The sequence below is a fragment of the Mixophyes fleayi genome, chromosome 3 (genome assembly GCF_038048845.1).
Source record: "Mixophyes fleayi isolate aMixFle1 chromosome 3, aMixFle1.hap1, whole genome shotgun sequence".
Taxonomy (NCBI): Eukaryota; Metazoa; Chordata; class Amphibia; order Anura; family Limnodynastidae; genus Mixophyes; species Mixophyes fleayi.
This window is the reverse complement of record NC_134404.1, coordinates 334,154,659-334,177,765: the sequence shown is the minus strand read 5'-3', so window position 1 is coordinate 334,177,765 and position 23,107 is coordinate 334,154,659. Positions and strand designations below refer to the sequence as shown.

Here is a 23,107-nt window from a genome sequence, read left to right as displayed (position 1 = left end):
GAGGAGGGGAATGGAGGCACACACTGAGAGTTAGTCCCCAATAGCACAGTGTAGTGATGTGAGGTTCCTATCAAACAATTGAACGAAATTTGTGTTGTCAAATGCATCTCTATATGATGCAAAGTTCATACATCTAATTCATCTTCATTTTGACCATACAGTTTAATAGATTATTCTTCAACCATTGAACATGTAGGGTTTGAGTCATTACTGTCAAGGAAAGTAAAGGAAAAAAAAGGTGTAAATGTTCTCTGGGACAAACCATGTTACAATGCAAGGGGGGGATCAGTTTATTATTTTGCACATAAGCTAAATACTGGTTGTTTTCTCATCTAGCACACAAATACTTGATAGCTTTATTTTTTCACTGAAATTTAAAGTTGATCTAGAACATGCCCTACCCCAATTATAAATCTGTCCCCCCATTTTAAATTTACCTCCCCCTCCAATTCAACATGGTTTTGCCCAGGTGCAAAGTTACTCCCTTTTTATGCTTTGCTCTCTTTAATAACTCCGGCCTGTAAAGTTTTTTTTGACACTTTTGTATGCTGAAATTCAAGAATTGTATCAGCCCCCCCCCCCCCACTGATAGTTTAAGGCAGTGGATCCCAAACTTTCTCAGGTCGAGGCACCCTTAGGGCCTCCATAATTTCAAGGCACCCCTAAGACAAAATAATTACCAAATAGTCCCCTGCCATGCTTACCACCGGCCCTGGCCCCGGCACACCTTTGAGATCGCCGCGGCACCCCAGGGAGCCGTGGCGCAGAGTTTGGGAACCACTGGTTTAAAGTGTTTGAGTGACATGTTTTCCAGACTTGTCGGCTCAGAGGTGAGCTGAGGATCTTTACACTGTCCCTATACATATTTTACATTATTTCTATACACATGCAAGGCAAAGAGGAGAGGAGTTTCTGCGGTTCTCAGACTTGTATCACAGCCCATTCATTATTATGGCTCTAAAGTAGTGGTGACAAGTCCAGACACTTCTAAAAACCTACTCCCATTGGCGTCTCTGACACAAGCAAAATAACGATACAGTGCACCAATTGCATGCCAGTTTCCAACATCTCTATCTTATATTCTCGTGGTCCTAAGGAAGGACGGTCTAATTTGTAGAAATTACCTCCCACCCACAATTTGGAGAATTTATCTTGCATTTGTAAAATATAATCAAAGACTGATTATGGGCTGATCAACTGAATTGCTACTTGTTACTTGTTTTTCTATTTACATGTCAACACATAACGCAGATGCAATAAACCTATATGTTTTCTCTCGCTTTTTTTAAATAGGAGAACTGTATTTTCTCTCTACATCTGAACCTACTTCTTTGTCTCCGTATGGAACGATGTATCGACTGGTAGACCCTGCAAGGTTGGTATATTGTTTTGTGGACATACGGTAAAAGTTCAATAGCTGTCCCAAATGAATCATTTACTAACACTACACTTGTCACAATGAACTTTTTCTTAAATTCAGTATTATAATAACCCCCCCCCCCCCGTAGCTTGTGACTGATATATAAATGCTTTCTTTAATAGCCAGCTATCTTTTTTTTTTTATTGTATACTGTCTTAGTGCTCATGTTTCCTTCCTAATGTCACTAGATGCAATATATAGATTCAACAGTATTCTATTAATGAAAAGAAGAAAAGGATAGTTAAAAGAAAAAGCATTATTTTATATGCTACTTAAGACGCTCCCATGTATAAGACGCCCCTGTATAAATCATGTGAAAAAATTGAGGATAATGTTTATATTCTTTTGCAGAGTAATTGTTGACAGTGGAAAAATTGAGGATAATGTTTTTTGCAGAGTAATTGTGCAGCGGGTACTACAGAGTGTAGAGACGGAGTTCTAACCCTATTGCTAATTCTGCCTTAACCTGTCAGATGCTTCCTCTGTCCGGAAAAGTCTTCTTTCTTCTGTCCCGATGCTGGAAAGTCGCATACCGCCCCTTTCCCGATGACAGGATGTCCAATCAGGACTTTGACAAAGTCCTGATTGGACAAAACGCCAAATGCAGAAACCGGAAGTGTGCGTTCCAACTGCGGTTTACTCAGCACATGCGGTCATCGGGAAGTGGACGGTAAGCGACTTTCCAGCATCGGGATCAGAACGGACAGAAGAAAGAAGACTTTAAGGGCCTGAGTCATTAAGGCAAGCAAAGGAGTAAATGTTCTCTGGGACAAACCATGTTACAATGTAAGGGGTGCAAATCAGTTTATTATTTTGTACATAAGTTAAATACTGGCTGTTTTTTCATCTAGCACACAAATACTTGCTAGCTTTATTATTACATTGAAATATAAAGTTGATCTAGGACATGCCCTACCCAAACTATAAATCTGCCTCACATTTTAAATGTACCTCCCCCTCCAATACAACATGGTTTTGCCCAGGTGCAAATGTTACTCCTTTTTTATGCTTTACTCTCCTTAATGACTCAGGCCCTAATAGTTTAATCGTAATCGTGATCTACCACTGTATAAGACGCACCCAGTTTTTTTAGACCCAAAATTTTGAGGAAAAAGGTACGTCCTATACATGAGGAAATACGGTAAATACCGTTTTTTTCCTATCATGGAACTGTCAATTCAGAAATTAATTTCATAGTCTCTTATGCTGCTATAAAATTAAGAATCATTTCAGTTTGTGATTATACAATTTAGTACATATTTTAATATATCTCTGTTAGAAAAAACGAAGTTAAATGTTTCACTTTAATTTGTAATGATTTCCATAAATGAACCAGTGCCCAAAATGGACCGTTACTTTATGCCTAGATAGACAAATAGATCGAGCAAATTGTAATCTCAGACATGAAATCATACCAGATATAAATGAGCGTTGCTGGTATGTATCTTTGACAGATCATTTTAAATAAAGTGTTGAATGAGTTACTAAGCTGTTTTTTAACATTTTGGAGCTTATATACCAGATGTGTATTTATAGGGTTATAGAGTGGCCAGATGCTCTGCCCCTATCGGTTATTCCTGAATGTGTTCATGTGATCAAAGCGTACACCATCAAATGTGAACAGTCACACCCACTCCTCAGACTCACTAGTGCCAACTGTAATTTAGGACTAGGACCAATTTATATTTATATTAAGTCAAGAGCTGTCCACATGTCTAGACAAACCTGTAGCCAGCTAGATCATTATAAAAAGTGCAAGACTTAAAAATACCTGAGCCTGTCATGATTTAAGTAAATCCAGACCAAACGGTAGCTAATCAGAGAATACAAACGGCTAACGTGAAGCTTGGATTTTGGAATGGCTGATGTGTTATTGATGATTTTAAGTGAAAGTCTGCGGACAATTTCTCTCCACTACTTGGTGTCAAGTCTATTATTGCATGAACGATGGTATCTTGTTTGTAGGACAGAGATTCCGATGGTATCACTGTCTAACTTATGTGTATTGAAGACATCAGAACTGTGGTATTTTAGATTTATTTTGTTTTAAATAAAAGACAGGTTGAATCTGGTTTTAACAGATATTGACCTGGTGCCCAATACATATTGTCGTATTGCTGTGTGATAACCTGATGGTTTGGTTATTATACAGGAACTTTATAAACAGGTGTGAAAAAACTCATTGGGTCTGATTCATTAAGGGAAGTAAAGCAAAAATTAGTAACTTTGAACCTTGGCGAAATCATGTTGTATATGAGGGGGAGGTAAATATAAAATGTGAGGACAGATTTATAATTGGGGTAGGGCATGTCCTAGATCAACTTTTAATGCCAGTGTAAAAATAAAGTTATCAAGTATTTGTATCCTACATGGAAAAAAGTCAGTATTTAACTTATGCGCAAAATAATAAACTCATTTGCACCCCTTGCATTGCAACATAGTTTTGCCAAGGTTCAAAGTTACTCATTTTTTTTCTTTACTTTCCTTAATCAATCATGCCCATTATCTTTGTGAGTGTCTGACATAGCTAACTATCAAAGATTATAATTATTTCACTATAGTGTCTATTTTAGGACACACCTCATCCATACCAAAGACAAACAATCATAATTATATATTCACACTTGTTTATTCACTGTATTTGAACAATACCTACAGCTTCTCTCCTTCATTATAGCATTCATTTAGAGGTTTTTTTTCTCAGGCAGACACTGTCCACAATACAATCAACCCCACTCTTGTATTTGGCCTCTATTCTGCCTGTCACAGAATCCTGTCCCAAAACACAGCAGTGTGACAGGCTGACAGTTTAATGTCTTTATCATAAACTGTTACTCATATATTATACTGTGAAATTTAAGTCTATTAGAAGTCACCTCATTATATAACAGCAATCTCTCTGTGGCCATTAGATGACATGGAACTCTTCAGTGACTTATTTAATATTTATCTAATGTGACATAGTGCAGACAGAGGCTCAATTAGACTTGGATGCAGGCCTCCTTTTTTTAGTGTGAAATGTTCAACTTCATACTGCTCAAAAACGTTAAATTTTCAATGACCCCCAAAATATTTATGAATGTAGGGACATAGAATACACACTTGTTGCCTTGCGTTGCATTGTGTCATAATTTTCTGTCATACAGTTCAATCAATTAGCATTTTTTTGATTGTTATGGGGGTATTCAATTGTTAGTGAGATTTTATTTTTCCCCCGCAGTGTTAAAATAAAAAATCTCCTGCGGGTTTTTGCCGGCAATAGCGACCGTTTTGAGTTAGCGCAGCGGGAAAACTCATGCAATTCAATTGCAAAACAGGGACCGCTGCCCCCACGTGTTAAAAATTGTGCTTGCAAGATTTTAGGGGAGTGAAGGGGAGTTTTAACGCGGTCATGTATAACAAAAAAAAAAAGATTTTGCATACATTTCCATACATTAGATTTCATTACACATTGATAATATCTACATTACAGTACTTTCTTTAGCATATTTTTTAATTGAACTATTTTTTACCATACAATCATCTATACCATGTCAAAACACATTACTACATTCATAATTGTACCAAAAACATACATAAATATAATTATTAGTGATTTTTTATTTTTTATTTTTTTTATTTCATTATTTTTTCACCAGAAAATCAACTTACACAAGTTAGGCATTAGTGATAAACAAAAGTTTAACTTTTTTTTCAACATTTTTACATGATTTCAAATACTTTTCAGAGGTTTTTTATTTTTAACACACCCCGAAGGAGGTGCGAGATAAAACAGCATATTTGCCTGTTTTACCCGCTGCGTTAAAAAACAATTGAATGGCTTTAAACGCGGCTGCCTCTCACACACCCTATACTTTCAATGGACCTTCTACTGGAGTACGAGAGGACGTTTGATGAAAAAAACGTAGCGTTAAAAATGGAATTGAATTGCGGGTAAAGTTAGCCCGCTCGACAATGATAAAAAAAAAAGCGTTAAAATGAATACCCCCCCCCCCTTAGAATTAATGGAATTTTTCTGCTTGGTTACTCTGCCGTTATAAGACAATTACACATATAATATTTAAGCTCCCAAAAAACAAAGCAATTATTTGATGCAATGTGGCTGGGTGCTGGACACATTATTGAATGCAATATTACAGTCTAGGGTTATTACATATTAAATAGTAAAATGATTGATTTTCAAGACTGGTTGGAAACTCTATACAGTATCGTAGGTTTATAAAGTGTAACGTTAGCCTTCCAGGAATTAGTTCCCAAAGCAATCTGCACACGTTATCCAAAATAGGATATTTTATTTCACTTAAACTGGCGACAAAGTATCTGGCACAGATAGACAATGCCACGGGTGCAGTTATCCTGGCAAAAAGGATCAGCACAACAATGTATACAGAGTGACAAGCTACAATTCATAGTAGGTCTGCGTATTTGGTAAGCATTGATTGTGTTCTAATTGAAGTCATGTAAAATTGTCAACATTTGAATGTTTATTTCAAATGGGCAGTACGGTGGCACGGTGGTTAGCATTGCTGCCTCACAGCGCTGGGGTCATGGGTCTCATTCCAACCATGACCCAATCTATTGGACTTTGTATGTTCTACCCATATTCGCGTGGGTTTCCTCAGGGGGCTCCGGTTTACTCCCACATTCTAAACTCATACCGATAGGTTAATTGACAAAATTATTCCTAGTGTGTGCGTCCATGTGGCATGGAACATAGATTGTAAGCTCCTCTGGGACAGGGACTGTTGTGAATAATGAAATAATCAATGATTAAATAGCTCCTAGATATTAAGTGATGCATAATATCTAAGAGCTATGTAACTAACTTCATAAATAAATAATGTTTTGTATGTTTTTATAACATTGGTTGCATAACTATATGAGCTTGAGACTAAGCCAGTTCTGTGGGTGTGTACTCTATGTGGCATCTGGAGTGGACAGGAACATCAGCCAATCAGCTGTCACACAGAATACACACCCCTATTTTGAATAGCTAGGACACAGCTGGTTTGTGGCTTCTATCAGCATTCTCCTTTCCATGCTGGGATCTGAATTCAGGTAACAGTAGTTGTTCTGGGACGAGATAGGAGCCTGGTAAAAAAAAATGTTCTACTATCATAGTACTGTACAGTAATTTGTTTCTCATTATGTATTACTTTTCAGTACAATAGAGTAATTCATATTATATTAATGCAAAAGTTATGCAATATGTTTATCAAGGGGTGAAAAATCCTGTAAACGGGAATGGGAATCAGGGTATCTAGAGAAGGGGGACGGGCATGTACAACATACAGGGACCGGGGCTGCCTCGGTAGTGGGAGGAGCCAACAACTTGATGTGGCCATGCCCCCTTCAGCGGCTAGGGAAGGGACTCTAAAAGTTGCTGTACTTGTGCCTGAAATTCCTTTTTGCAGCCCTGGGTAATGGAAGCAATGACCCCACGTCAATGCTGTGCTCTCCATTGCATTAAAGTGTAAGCTCTTGTCGCCAATGTATGTCAAACGCACTTTGTTATTTTGCATGCAGTGTCCCTGGCGTTCTCCTAATTCCAGTTTGTAACCAGCCTTAGAATGTTGAGAGGTTCATCCCTCATTTTACAAACTCCAGGATTCCAAAGTGTTTTTTCCTTGAAAAATGTTAAATGGGAGTTTGACTGATTTCCAGAATTGCATCATCCAGGAAAGGAGTGTATTTGTGTGTAATAGGGTGAGCTGGTTCATAAGATAGTGTGAGTGTGTATGCCTTAGGGTCCATAATAATTTTATTTACTATGAGGGCCACTCACAGTTCATTGATTAGAGGATACACTGTAGTTTTGGTAATGTGTTTCACCTGCTTCATGTTCCAGAACAATTTAGGACCAGATCTGTTATGACGTTTTAATCCACAAAAGTTCCATTGAAACATTTAAAATAATTTAGTAGAGTAGAGAAGACAGATGTTTTCTATAATCATTAATTATTATGGCCGTAGAAAGAGGCCTCTCTCTTTTTGATGGTATTATTAACTTTTACAATGTTTACGGGAAGTTGAACTGTTTTGAGTTTACAGTGAAATCATTTCATCGGTGTAAGTATCGATTTCTTCCATTTTCAGGAGAGCGCCCCCTGGAAAATGCAAGTACAAACCTTTGCAAGTCAAAACCAAAAGTAAAGTGATTCCATTTGTTCCACGTGAAAGTAAGTAGATCGTGAAGGTACATTTCTATTGACAACATGACCATAAATCCCACTCCGCAAACTCGCTGCCTAGGTGTAATCCTTGACTCGCAACTAAGCTTTGTTCCCCACATCGACTGTATCTAAATCATGTTACATACATCTAAAAAACATTTCCAGAATACACTCATATCTCACACAAGACACTACAAAAACTGTATATCTTGCACTCATCACCTGCATCGACTATTGCAATTCCCTCCTTGCTGGTCTTCCCCTAGACAGACTCAAACCCCTACGATCTTTTTTGCTTACAACAATTAGATTGATTTTCCTTGCAAATTGATCTTCCACTGCCGATCTACTCTATCAGTCTCTACATTGGTTGCCTGTTTTTTTTACCTAATCCAATATAAAATACTTCTACTAACATACAAGGCCATCAACAAAACTGCACCAACATACATCTCCTCACTTGTCTCAAAATAACTTGACACTTCCGTTCTGCACAAGATCTGCGTCTCTCTTACACTCTCATCACATCCTCCCATTCCCGGTTACAGGACTTTTTTCGGGCTGCACCCACTTTGTGGAATTCACTCCTATGAGGATACCACCCTTAGATGGGAGTTACCCTCTGTGGGATTCAACTCACTCGGGTAGACCAGAGTATATCCAAAATAAGGCTTTTTGTACGACAGCACAATATCACAAGACGTTCACAAGATACAGGGTAAATGTATCCTCCAGCAGCCTCTTGCAGTCAGCACTCCAAAGTAATAATCTCAGTCTCTGTCAGAGTCTTATCCTCCCGCAATATTACCACTACCTTTAAGCTAGACAGTTACCATGTCGCCCAGCCTGGGTTACTGGCTCACACCAATCCTGTCCTGGTAAGGTTTCCTCCAGCGGCACCACAATGCCTGGCCCAGAGTCCTTTCTGCTGATGTCTTTTACACCAGGATCCTCCAAGCTAGAATAGCTCTATTGGCATTCTGCTCTCTTTATATTCTTGACTGTATACACAGGGAGTAGGGACAAATGTCTCAATCTTCCCCATTTCAGCAGGGTCTATCAGTGGACACTTTAACTGTTAGACATACAGTCTCTGTTACCTTGATTACACAATGGAATAACTTCACTCAATTAGCTATTTGGCTGTATACACTGAACAAAGGGTTACAATATAACACCAAGGAATGCAACTTCACGCTTGTGTGAAACAACAAGACATTTGACACATTGTATCTGCAACATTACACAATCTGAGTCTGTAATACATTTTGATACAATAACATTTATATTGATACATGTTAATACATTTCCCAATGCTATTTCAGCCAGTATATTACTGTGGAGACTCATTGTATATCATCTAGAAGTTCTATCCTAATTACCTCTCAGATTACCTGTTGACCTATCTAATTAACGTGGGCTGCCAGCTAGCTATGTCAAGTCACTCAGACATTATTCGGATTACAAACTAGGCCTATGCCACACCTCATAACAATGGACATTTGAGACAAATGGTAATTACCTTAGCTAACAGAAGTAAAATGACTTCTGCTGTCCTGTTATTTTCACACAATATGGCAATATTCTTTCTATTTCTAATACATACAATATTGCAGGTAATAGCAAGGGCAAAATGCACCTAATGAAATAATAATACACATAATACACTGATGCTCTGGTGTATATACTTAGACTGGGCTTAGGATTAAAAAGTACACTAAACTGTGAGAAACAGGTGATGAATAAAAAGTTCTCAGTCCAGTTGCACCCGTTTCCTCACACCTCCCTCGCACAGTAAGACTTTCCTCTAGTCTTCAAACCTTCTAGCGTTCTCTGAAAACCCACCTCTTCAGGCAAGCTTATAGTATTCCTCAGCCACCCTCTTAACCTCCCTAGGGTACTCTATTACTTCCCTCTACACAATTCACACAAGACAACAACCCTCTGATCCCAGATCAACATTGCTGTGTGACTGGATCATATAGCGCACTAATCACTTTTTACCTTTGCAATCTGGCTGGACCAATATGCAGAATGTAGATATAACCTCATGTTTCTGACTCCCATTGACCAATAGATTGTAAGCTTGCTAGCAGCGCTCACTTACCTCTTTGTCTGTTTTACCCAGTATTATATATTATTGTGTTTGTCCCCAATTGTAAAGTGCTACAGAATTTGCTGGCGTTATATAAATGTTAATGATGATAATAATTTAATGGCATTATGTTGCATTACTGCTTTTTAAGGTAGATTTAATATTGGTTAGAGCAGCTTTTTGCTATCAATCATTATCTCTGTATATGTGTTTCTAGTTTAAAGTGGGCGGGGATAAAACAATGCGTAGCCAATAAGATCATCAGGATGATCACATTAGCACTTAGTAATTTTGGGCTGCTGTATAAATGGAAATTTGGACCCCCATGTTGCCTCCCTCCTCCTCTTCCCGCTGCAGAGATAGAGATCACATTCTAAAATGACACAATATTCTACAATATGATCCCAGCCCCCATGTTCTTAATTTAGCATAAGCACAAAGTACAACTACAGGCAGGGCCATCTTAACAACATTATGGGTCCCCGGGCAAAGCAGTGCACCGGGGCCCCTAGATATAGATATAGATATATAGATGTATACAGATATAGATATAGATATATAGAGATAGAGATAGATAGATGTACTTGCTCAGTGATCCTTGTAGGTTTCTTTGCAGGTTTTTTTCTTTTGCAGGATTATTTATTCTCATTAAGAGCCGTGCCTATGGGGCCCCCTTGCCCGTGGGGCCCCCGGGCAGCTGCCCATCGTGCCCAATGGAAAAGATGGCCCTGACTACAGGGCCAGGATCCCGTCGACAGTTCCTAAAACTCTGAACGCCTTGGCTGTCAATGGGAGCCAGCAGAAGGCCAGAGATGTACTGAAAGACATTACTGCTGTGTTTGCGGCACGGTCCTTTATAAAGAGCACTGTAGATAATCTAATATCTGAGACTGAGACCACTGCTGTCCGTATTAGAGGACTGAGAAGAATAGAATAAAGAGATGTGGAGTGTTCCGTGGAATATTCAGGAGACCGATGAAGAGCTTGGTGGGTGCAAAGCTACTACAGACGAAGACATTACAATAGAAGAGGCGCCAGACATCACCCTGGGTTCCTCACACCGTTTTAGCCAATTACAGCAGAGGGCAGGGCCACAATGACACGCAATTCACATCATAAGCCCAGCCCCCCACACTAAACTAGTGGTCGGCCAAGAACCGGGAGGTTTGCCTGCTCTCCCGGGAGGACTTCCAGAAATTCAGAAGTCTCCTGGTCACTCTGGGAGATTAGGCAACTATGATATATAAATATATACAGTGGTGAAAGTGGGGTGTATACGGGGTATGTCATACCGCCACTTCTCCTGCTGCCCTCATTGTAACACTGTCACATTCCAGTCACTTACATTCCTTTTACATTTTTCATGCCGCACTGGAATAAATGGACCAGGCTCCATCTACAGCGATCTAGTCACCCTAAAGAATAAAAGTGAAAACATTAAATAATATTAATAATAACAATAATAATAATAATAAAGTAATTATAACAACCAGGCCTGGACAAACCATAGATGCCATTTAGAAGCAGGTTGTTAATGACAACCTGCTCACCAGTATATTTGCTGGGAAAACTTTCTACAGAATTCTGGCAGTTACCGCTCTATTGCACAGCGTTATAATAACATACTGTTGCTGTTGCTGTAACCAAAGCCCTGCTCCTGTATTTGTCGGAATCCCTGCTCACCCAGGATACAGTGCTGGGAGAGCAAACTGCTTCCATAAAGATGCTATTCTAATTGTTCCCAAAAGATATACTACAGAGTGGGAAGAGCCTTTAAGAGGTCATTGACTGGGTAATGGGCACATGCTGGCAATTTATGTTGATAAGGATCATATACTGGTAGTGTGCGGTAAAGGGGGGCACAGATTAGCAAGGTGTGGTGATTTAGGAACAGACTGGTAAAATGCGTAATGTATAATATTTGGGTTAATTATATACTGGTCATTGGGATTTAATATTAACTTCCAACTGAGGGCAGCACACATCATTGCCAGGCTCCAAAGCAAAATTTTGGGAAGGACCCACCTATGCCGCACCTCCTGGTCCCTCACTATGCTTGCAGAAAATCGATACTTCATTGCACATGTGCTAGATCCCGGGGGAGGTGGGCGAGAGGGGATCGGGCTTGACGAATCGCATCATTTCCCCCCCCCTTCCTAAATAATTGTCACCATTTTGGAAATTATGGCAGGGGCAGGGCTAAGATGATGCAATATTTGCGTAATTAAGCCTCGCCCCCTGCTACTTATCTATTGCGGGGGCGAGATATGGGAGGTTCCCCTGGAAGCCCGTGAGGTCTCTCAGAAATGCGGGAGTCTCCTGGACATTCCGGGAGAGTAGGCAACTATGCGTTGAAGAAAAGTAGCTAATGAATCTCTAGAGACTGAAGTGTCTTTTACATTTCTGTCTCCATTACTGGAGTCATGTTGTCTTACCTGTCAGTTTTTGATTAAATCTTGGTCTCCATGAAAATGGCCACCTCCATAGGCATCACTACATGGACATAGGACACAATTTCTGAACGGTGTCATCATGCCACAGATGGCGAAGCCAACCACGTCTTGTACTGGCTCAGCATCAGGGCGAATGCCAGACTCTTCAGGGAGTGAGGGAGATCACCCCTATTTCAGGGAGTCTCCCTGACATTCAGGGAGAGATGGCAAGTATGGTCAATCTACTCTAGATTCAGCATCAGCAGGCAGCAATCTACAAATGTCATTTGTGACATCAGCCTGGGACCCTCATGTATCTCTCGGTACAGCAGGATACTTCAGGTGTCTGAGGACCTCTGCTGGACACCTTCTGTAATAATCTGTGAGAGCTGCAACATTAGATATTAGAAAGACACCAAAATATTAACCAGCTGCTAGCTGGAAGAGAACCATAGCTCTCCGATCGGGAGTCGGCTGTGTGTTGTGTCCTTCGGCTCTCCCACTAATTTATAAAAGCATCTGACTCCAATTAGATATGATTTGGGAATAGTGGTAATTTTGAACCCGCTCAGTGTAATTTACGACTAGTCTAACTGTCACTGGAATCATTCACAGCGTGTACTGGGGTCCTGCTACCTTAAGCATTAAACACTAAAGACTTAAGGAGAGGGACGTCAATAAATGTATTAATGTGGGAGTAACACTCCACCTCTAATAGTGTTAAATCCCTTTAAAGTGTCTGCAAGAGCCTTATACGGCCTTCTAAGGAAATATTACTTTGGTCTATCATCAACAGCATCACATTATGTTTAAATGATAAAAAAAAAAAAGATTATGAAAGTAGAAAAGTTCCCTTATATCCCATTGGCTATCCAATATATCATACTCGCCGGCCGGGAGGGGGGTCCGTCGAGGGGGCGTGGTCACGCGTGGGCCACGATGCCGCCTTTAGCCCCGTCCCCCCACCATCTTCAACAACGGCGACAGCTGGATACGGGATTTTTGCCTGCTCTCTTGGGAGTCCGGGAGAACTCCCAATAATTCGGGAGTCTCCCGGACATTCCGAGAGAGTAGGCAACTATGCGATATAAGGCACTCTCTGATGTTGTTATTTACACCTCCCGGAGACAGAATGTGTGGCTCGGGCACTGGGACACTGAGGAGAGACAGAAGGAACCATTGCATAGTGTAAGGGGGAAGTTGTGGATGGGGACCTAAGATGGGGAAGGGGCTCACATTTACCCTGCACATCGGGCCGGTCTCTGGTCGCCATCGGGAGCCCTTCGGTGTCCTCGAGGAAGAAGGGGGGGGGTCCGAGTACCTGAAAGCAACAGGGGAGGGAGACCCTTGTCTCGAATGCCGGGCACTTGTTTTGCTGTAAGGGGGTGGGGTGAAATACGGGGAGGATCTATATACCTATGTGGATTATAAATTTGCAAAAGTATGCACAGGAAAAAATAAATATAGAAATAATGTCACAAGTTAATAATATAGGTATTAGTGATAAAGCAGTGTTTTACCTCCATGAAATGCATTTATTACAATGTTGTTAATGTCTTCTGAGCATAAAATACATTTAAACAGTTGCTACTGATTGGAAACACATGTTCAAGCATGCACACGAGACTGTCATCACTACTGATCAGGACCTAGAATAGCCCTGTAGCTGGAACTAGAGATACGGATGAAAAACAAGTAACTTAGGGGTCTATGCATCAATAAGATGCGCTGCAACTAAATATGCATCACTGCACATCGCTACTCCGGGACACCCGGCAAAATGACCCCTCTCCTGCAATCTCATTTTCCTGCTTACTAGCAGTCACAGCACTATACTTGTATCCAGGGCCGGACTGGCCATCTGGCAGTTCTGGCAAATGCCAGAAGGGCCGATGACCAGATGGGCCGGTTACTAGCTGGCCGACCCCACTGCTCAGCACACAGACTGTCATGACGAATTCCAGCATGACAGCCTGTGCGCTGAGCAATGGGGCCGGCCCTACACTAACTTCCTTGTTGCTGCGCCTCCCCTCCTCCCCTCCTCCCCTATGAAGCTCTCGGCGATCAGTGTCACATGGGATGCGCACAATGTGATCGGTGCCGTCCCATGTGTTAAAGGAGACTACAGAGCGCGCCGCGGAGCAGAGCAAACAAGGTGAGGGAGGGTAGTTTGTGTGACAGTGCATCTAAAGAGTGTTTTATGTGGGACAGTGCATCTAAAGAGTGTTTTATGTGGGACAGTGCATCTAAAGAGTGTTTTATGTGGGACAGTGCATTTAAAGAGTGTTTTATGTGGGACAGTGCATCTAAAGAGTGTTTAATGTGGGACAGTGCATCTAAAGAGTGTTTAATGTGGGACAGTGCATCTAAAGAGTGTTTAATGTGGGACAGTGCATCTAAAGAGTGTTTAATGTGGGACAGTGCATCTAAAGAGTGTTATATGTGGGACAGTGCATCTAAAGAGTGTTTTATGTGGGACAGTGCATCTAAAGAGTGTTTTATGTGGGACAGTGCATTTAAAGAGTGTTTTATGTGGGACAGTGCATCTAAAGAGTGTTTAATGTGGGACAGTGCATCTAAAGAGTGTTTAATGTGGGACAGTGCATCTAAAGAGTGTTTAATGTGGGACAGTGCATCTAAAGAGTGTTTAATGTGGGACAGTGCATCTAAAGAGTGTTTAATGTGGGACAGTGCATCTAAAGAGTGTTATATGTGGGACAGTGCATCTAAAGTATGTTTTATGTGTGATAGTGTAACTATAGTATGTTTTGTTTGTGACAGGGTATGTTTTGTGTGTGACAGTGTAACTATAGTATGTGTGTGTGTGTGTGGGGGGGGCCGGTGCGACTATAATGTGTGTGTGGGGGCCGGTGTATGACTATAATGTGTGTGTGTGTGGGGGCCGGTGTATGACTATAATGTGTGTGTGTGTGGGAGCCGGTGTATGACTATAATGTGTGTGTGGGGGCCTGGTGTATGACTATAATGTGTGTGTGAGGGCCGGTGTATGACTATAATGTGTGAGTGTCAGGGGGGGGGGTCTTAATATAATGTGAGAGGTAGGCTATTAATCTAATGGTGAATTGCAGGTGGGGGGCTAATTATTGGGTGCTATTTTATTTGTGGGGTGATGGTGGGGCAATTTAATTTAATAGTGGGGCCTATCAATTTAAGATGAATTGGAGTTGATTTTAAATTGATTGGATTTTTAATTTAATGCTGGCGTGGTTTGGGCGCTGTTAATTGAATGTCAATTTCTAGCTTGGGTCGTTTGGAGGGAGGGAAATAGGTTTATTTATTAAATGGGAATATTATTAATTTAATGTCAGGGTTAGTTGGAGGGAAATAGATGAATTTATCAAATGTAAGTACTAGTATTTTAATGTTGAGGCTGGAGGGAGGCCTAATTTTCAAATGTGGGTGCTATATTAATTTAACAGCGGTGCTGGTTGAAGTTTTCTAAATTTAATGTACTCATTTTTTTTCCAAATAGGCCATCCAACATCCCAGGATCCAGACAAGCAGCAACGGATCTAAAGACACCAGCAGCCACAAGTGGTGACCATGACAAGACAGGTAGGAGAGACCAGGACTGTCTGCCAACTGTCCTGAATTTGGTGGGTGACTGTCCCGCTTAGTCAGGATTTGGTCTGACTACAAGAACAGTTGGGAGATATGTCGTGCTTCACACTGTGCTGCTTGTGAAGGTAGAACTCCGTGCACCTAACAGTAGTGCACACAGTATTGCCTATGTATTTGTCGAAAATGTGTCTAATAGCCAAATTGCATCATAGGAGCCCCCCTGCCTTAAGTGTCCTGGCCCCCCGAGCCTTATCCAGTTCTGGTCAGCAGGAGGAATCTGTGCTCCCAGTCCCGGACAGGGCACAGACTGCAGAGCAAGCTGAGGAGCTCTAAGTCTCATGAGATTTATTAATCTCGTGAGACTAAGAGAAAGTTCCCACCCTGACGGATCAGAAGCATAGATAGGTACAGTGGACTGGGGGTGTCATAATGTGTCTGAAGGGGTGGTGTGATGTGAATGGGGAGGGCCTGATATATGTATTGTTTTTATATAATGTATGTATCAACACACCATTTTGACCACGCCCCCAACATAATGTAGCCACGCCCTTGGCGGCGCAGCAGCGCACGTTTTTTTCCCTGCTCATGAACAGAGGTGGGCCTGTGCGATATAAATGTCAGGGCTGATTTTTAGTCCCAGTCCGGCCCTGCTTGTATCGGATTCTGCAAAGCCAGAGAGGCTTCAGCAGGATCACATAGTGAATGACAGATAACGCCACCCTGAGATGGCATTACCTGTCTGCGCAATACAAAGCTTATCAAGGCTTGATGCATTGCAGAACATCGCAGTCCCTATAGTAATCTACGGGGACTGTGATGCTGAATGGTATTTGCCTAAACTGAGGTGTGAAATCTCCTCCGTTAGGCAGTTCATGCATAGGAAACATACTTAAAAGATGCAGAAACAGTAGTTTAATAGAGCTTGATGCATAGACTCCTGATTTTGGCACACCCTTACTGTAAATTAACTGTGAACAAAACACCCCTTTCCCGCCCTGTTCACTCCCCGAAGTCATAGGCTGTAGTAAGTGTCCTTTGCGTTTGAAAATCGAGCGGACAGGGATGCGCTCACGGATATATCACGGAGTGATTCTGCGTACGATACACTCAAAACCGGCAGCTAGGTGCCTTGATGAATCAGGGCCGCTGAGAGGATGCTGGATAGGGACCCTGCCATTTGAAAATGAAATCTGAGACACATTTGTGACCTGCAGTCTGTTCTTTACCTAAAATTCATCCAGTATAACTTCAACATTTACAAGGATCCTTACACTGAGACGATAGATATTGGATGTCAATCTATATGGAGGGAAAGTCCAAATAACGTACTCCTTACAGATCTGTCATTCATCATCATCATCATCTATTTATATAGCGCCACTAATTCCGCAGCGCTGTGCAGAGAACTCATTCACATCAGTCACTGCCCCATTGGAGCTTACAGTCTAAATCCCCTAACACACACACAGACAGACCAAGACATACTAAGGGCAATTTGATAACAGCCAATTAACCTACTAGTATGTTTTTGGAGTGTGGGAGGAAACCGGAGCACCCGGTGGAAACCCACGTAAACATGGGGAGATCATACAAACTCCACACAGATAAGGCCATGGGCGGGAATCAAACTCATCACTGTGTAGCCCAAACCTGTCCTGTCATTGTATTTATTTATAGAAAGCCATTTAACATTTAATTCTCTTCCAGGGACTGTTCTCGAGATTCTCAGCGAGGAACTTAGAATAGTAAAGAAACCCGACAAGGTACAAAAGAAACCTCCCAAAACTGCGGCTAGATCACCTGTTAAGATGGCTACTACAAAAAAACCCATTCCAACTAAACCTTCACCAACCTTCAACCATAAACTTTCAACGAAAGAGCTTACACGGCCGACTGAGGCCGGAGTCACAAATCCCTCAGTGCATACAAAATTGCCAGTTGAGCCAGACTTGACAAAACCGTCACCTACCAAGGCAAAGAAACCGAAGTCCACTAAACCTCCAAAGCTTAACGGAAAAGCTAAAAACTCGAAACTATCCAAGATGGACTTCAAGAAAACCTCACTGAGCCCACCTACTAAGAAGCCAAAGTCTGTTAAGCCTCCCAAGCTCAACGTAAAAGTTAAAAACTCAAATCAATCTGTGTCTCAGACAAATAAATCAGAGGTTGTGTTCAGCGGCAAAGCAAAAGATGAAAAAATCTCCGCAAAGGAAACTAAAAACAAAATGAAGAAGAAGACTAGACCAACAGCCAAGCCCACGTCTTTGTCTTCGGCAGAACACAACTTGGCATTTTCATCAAGAAAGCAAAGCAAAAAAACAAAGCGTCAATGAAAGACTCAATGTGAAACAATAGACTTACCGGCAACCTACCAACATACGTAAACTCAACATCCAATTTATGTACTGTTTAAAGTTTCATTATGGAAACTGTGGCAGTAGTGAAACTTGTGTTAATATTCATTATTCAAATCGTTAATGGAGTGTACGCTATGGGGCTCATGTAGCGCTGAATGCAATCTGCAGCCTGAACGTACACATCCAGGTAGCAAGTATTGAGCTATTATGTGGTTATTCTGGAGATGCATCTACAACTAATAGTAGTGCACCCACCCATACTGTACCGTAAAGCGGAATTTCGCACTTGAAAGTTGGGCTTTTGTTCAACTCTACAAGCGCCTCTACGTGTACTATTTCATTCGCAAAGCTGGATTGTCTGGAAAAAAATTGTCACAAGGGAAATTGTGTTGTCTTATAAAAGCCTCACTTATGTCATTACTACATCGGGCACTTTCAATGTCTCAGCCTTAACTTCTCAAAAAACTCCAAAAACTTTTATTATCCCGCACTCGCCCCTAGAAAATGGTTTCTAGTTAGACATAATTGTTTGAGAACTCTTGCTGCACTGCCACCAATACTGTCTGTCCAGTTACTATGTTTTGCACCGGTTGACAAGATATCCGTTCCACAATCCAGATTGTGGCGATTTGTGTTGATGAGGGAAATTGGTTTCACGATATGTTCTCAACATCAAGTCATTGAACTTAATATTTGCCTTCATTACATCCAGCCCAGGTTGCTGAATTACCTCCCCTTACTCATGCAAGTACACTAGCAGAAGGAACATCTGCCAATATTGTTCCTGATTCTCATTATTCATATGGAGTGGTGCATAATTATGGACATTTGTGAAAACAAAGAATTTCTCATTTTATGTTGTACAGTCACTCATCTTTTAACGTTAACTTCTTTTGTCGTTGTTGCTATTAAATGCACTATACATCTAGAACCTCATGATGATGTTATCATAGGAAATGCTTTAGCTGGTTCTGCAGCTATAACAGCAGCACTTCCCCCCGCCTCAGGTTACATATTTGTCACTTTAAAATGATCACCCCCCCTATGGCTATATATATATATATATATATATATATATATATATATATATATATATAGATATATATATATATATGTACTTATATACATGTACATGTATATATGTACCGGTGGGGTTCCTGGTGTCTGGAAACCCCCCTCCCAGCCCGGGGCACTGTATGCTTGAGGTGGCTTGCCTCATGTACATGATGGGGATAGAAAAAGTTGGAGAGCAGCCCAGCACTGTCTAAATTATAGACACACCCTCATGTATACTGGTCCTGCCCATTGGCGCGTGGTATAGAAACCCCTCTCTAGAAGTCCTGCGTTTGCCCCTGTATACAGTATATACATCAACTCAAGCAGTTCCCTGGTGGCCGCTTATAGCATCTTAGGCAATTTTCTCCTCTCTCGCTGCTTGTGTGCATCATGGCATGGCACACGTGAGCAAAGGATGGCTTGGTGTGTAGAACATCGATAGTGCCAAACTTGTGCTCTTTGCCAGACCCACAATGTGACAAAAAGTTTTTGTAAATATGCAGGTTGATTTTATTCAAATGAACAAGTGGTTTAATTTGGAATTGTTTTTATGTATTTAGGATGGATAAACCAATACCCTATGTGCAACAGTGTACACTACAACTGTAAGCAAAAGATTGCTGAAAGATTGTACTGCAAGATTTGATATTCCACTAACTATGAAAAGTGACACAGGTAGACATTTTACAAGCCAGCCTAATTCAGAGTTAAGACAATGCTGATTTTAATAGAAAATTTACCTACACCTATTTTAAAGCAGACGTGGCATATTTGGATTTAAGCGTGAGTATTATACATAATAAAATTACTAAAAGACGCTTCAAAGAAAAAAATGTTAATTCTTATTTAAATAGCCCTACTTAGCATTTAGAATATAATTTAAAATATAATTTAATGATTTGTGGAGAGCATGGTGTCATAGTGGTTTTCCTGCCTCACAGTGCTGGGGTCATGAGTTTGATTTCTGACTAGAGCTGTATCTGTGTTAAGTTTATATGTTATTATTATTATTATGTTCATTTATTTATATATATAGCACCACTAATTCCGCAGCGCTGTACAGAGAATTCACTCACATCAGTCCCTGCCCCATTGGAGCTTACAGTCTAAATTCTCTAACACACACATACAGACAGACAGACTAGGGTCAGTTTGTTAGCAACCAATTAACCTACCAGTATGTTTTTGGAGTGTGGGAGGAAACCGGAGCACCCGGAGGAAACCCACGCAAACACATGGAGAACATCCAAACTCCTCACAGATAAGGCCATGGTTGGGAATTGAACTCATGACCCCAGTGCTGTGAGGCAGAAGTGCTAACCACTAGGCCACTGTGCTGTTCTCCACATGTTTCTCCTCCGGGTGCTCTGGTTTACACCACACTCCAAAAACATATTGGTAGATTAATTGACTGCTGACGAAATTAAACCTATGGTTTGTGTGTGTGTGTGTGTTAGGGAATTTTGACTGTAAGCTCCAACGAAGCAGTGACTGATGTCAGTGACAAATATTCTCTGTACAGCGCTGCATATTTGGTGGTGCTATATAAATGATGATGGTCATTTTCCATATAGGCAATTTCTATGGCATCGCAGAAGCTGTGATAATAAGGAGATGTATAAGTGAAGTCATTAAAAAAATAATTTTTGGGAAAAAGGATATTCTGAAGTGTTATTTTAGAAGTAATTAAAATGGTTAATTCAATAGCTAGAAACCCTCGGGAAACATTAAGTCAACAAAAATAAAATTATAAAATGCAACAAAATTAGACAAGATCCTATTTTCATTATCCTATTTAACCCCCAATATAAAACTATAGAGAATTGCCTCAATAATTACTGGAACATCTTCTTAAAGTATCAACTTCTTGAGTATATACTACCTGCATATCTTAGGAATATTTATATCAGGGGCTGCATTTAAATCATATTGTGTCCTAGTTTATTGTCCCAAAATGAAGTTGTAGTAATCGAAGTGTTGGAAATTTTAATTGTCATCGTTGTAAAGTTAGCAAATTTTTGGAGATTTATGTCACATCTTACAAATGAAGTATTTAAAACTAGCTCATAGGGTGCTTATGTTATTTATCTATAAAAATGTTTATTACAGAACATTAATAATATTAAAAATATACCAAAAAATTAGGCAACCAGCCTTTACCTATTCACTTTCACACTTTGTTAAATTTCCTAAGTGTGATTCAGGCACAGAGTGAGCACAGCCAAATAATCAAGGAAAAGATAAAAAAGTAAATCTTCTAAGGAGAAAATAATTTTGAATATGCAAACTATGTAAATAATAGTTTTCCAAATGGATACAATGAGGTTTTTAACCTCATCCTTTTTTTGAAATGTTGAAATGAAGGTCATTATTATATGCAAAACTGTTCATTTTTATTTATTTTATTTTTCTTTATGTTTTTCATTAGACTTATAATATATTAAAGTCAGTTTTATATATTTTTTTTATCCATCAAAATATTTTTTTATGTTTTATTTTCAGATCTGTAATATTAAACCCAGCCTGAATCAAATTAATTTTCAATAATATATTTTTTAAAGATTTAATCTAAAATGTATACGTAAATTATATATATATATTTAGTAAAATTCAATACATATTATATCCATTTTGTATTATTTTAATAATGTTTCTACTGTCAACTTGTAAACAATAAAGTAGGTAAAATTAATAACAAAAGTGTATGATATTCTTAGATTTGTTTGGATTCCTGTTGTTTATTACCTTTGTTAAATCTTGTATCGCTCGCATAGGTATAATCTTAACTGTGGATGCTGTCCCTCTTAATTTATGTCAATGGAAACAGGTAAAAACTACAACTTCTTGTATGTTTTAATTAAATTAAAAAGTAGAATTACGGTGGTAAGTCATACTGCCACTCCTACTGCCTTCATTGTAACACTATCTCACATTTCAGTCACTTGCATTATATAATTATATATATAATATATAATTATATATGTATATATATATATATATACAGTGGTAGAAGTGGGGGGTATATATATGCCCCCCATAACCCACATATGTGGAGTATGCCATACCACCACTTCTCCTACTGCCTTCATTGTAACACTATCACATTCCAGTCCCTTACATTATATGTAGGGCTGGCAAGAGGAATTCAGGGCCCCGGTACAGCAACTTCATGGGGCCCCCCTTATAGTTGAGCATGATAAAAAAAATTCTGCTGCAAAACTGGGAGTGCTCTTGCAATTGGGGGCATGGCTGTGCATCATTGGGGCATGGCTAGCAGGTGAAAAGCTGTAGGCCACCCTCCTACAGAAAAAATCCTGCAATGATGGGTACACCATTGGCACGAAGGATATCTAGCACACCAGTATAGTATATAAAGAATGCAGTGTGTACATAAAGAGTTCACAGACTTGGCCTGTCCCTTACATTGGGCACAACAGTCACCAAAAATTGGGATTGGCCCACTAGAATTAGAACATTTCACAGACTGTCCTACTTTCTCCTACCTGTTCTTGTCATTTTCACCACCTGTGGCTGCTGGTTTCTTTAGTTGCAGCTTGTCTGGATCCTGGAATGTTGGGGGCCCTATATGGAAAAAAATTGGTACATTTACAAAATTCCAACTAGCTCCGGCATTAAATCAATAGTGCCCACGAATAATAATTAGGCCTTCCTCCAGCCCCAGCATTAAAATAATAGTATTCCTATTTAATAAATAAACCTATTTCCCTCCCTCAAAACAGCCCCAGCAATAAATTAATAGCATTTACATTTCATAAATATATACCTATTTCCCGCAACCATCACTGCCATTAAATAATTCATAGTCACATTTAATAAATAAACCTCATTGCCACAAGCCCCCTGTGCCATCACATGCCCTCCATGCTGCATTTCCCCCTTCATCTGGCCCCATTCATTACACTGTGCCATGCTGCTTCCCCTCATTCATCACACTGTGTCATGCTGCTCCCCCCTTCATCACTCTGTGCCAT

General features: G+C 40.1%; 1 protein-coding gene across 1 annotated transcript in view; it reads left to right on the top strand.

Moving 5' to 3' along the window:
• Window positions 1-18,035, top strand: part of HHIPL2 (HHIP like 2) — a 40,206-nt gene extending 22,171 nt beyond the window's left edge. Inside the window, exons 7-9 of the mRNA XM_075200975.1 lie at window positions 1,294-1,375; window positions 7,517-7,599; window positions 17,410-18,035. Of these exons, the coding sequence (XP_075057076.1) occupies window positions 1,294-1,375; window positions 7,517-7,599; window positions 17,410-18,035 (791 nt within the window). The remainder of the gene's footprint in view (window positions 1-1,293; window positions 1,376-7,516; window positions 7,600-17,409) is intronic.
• The last annotated feature ends 5,072 nt before the right edge of the window (window positions 18,036-23,107 follow it).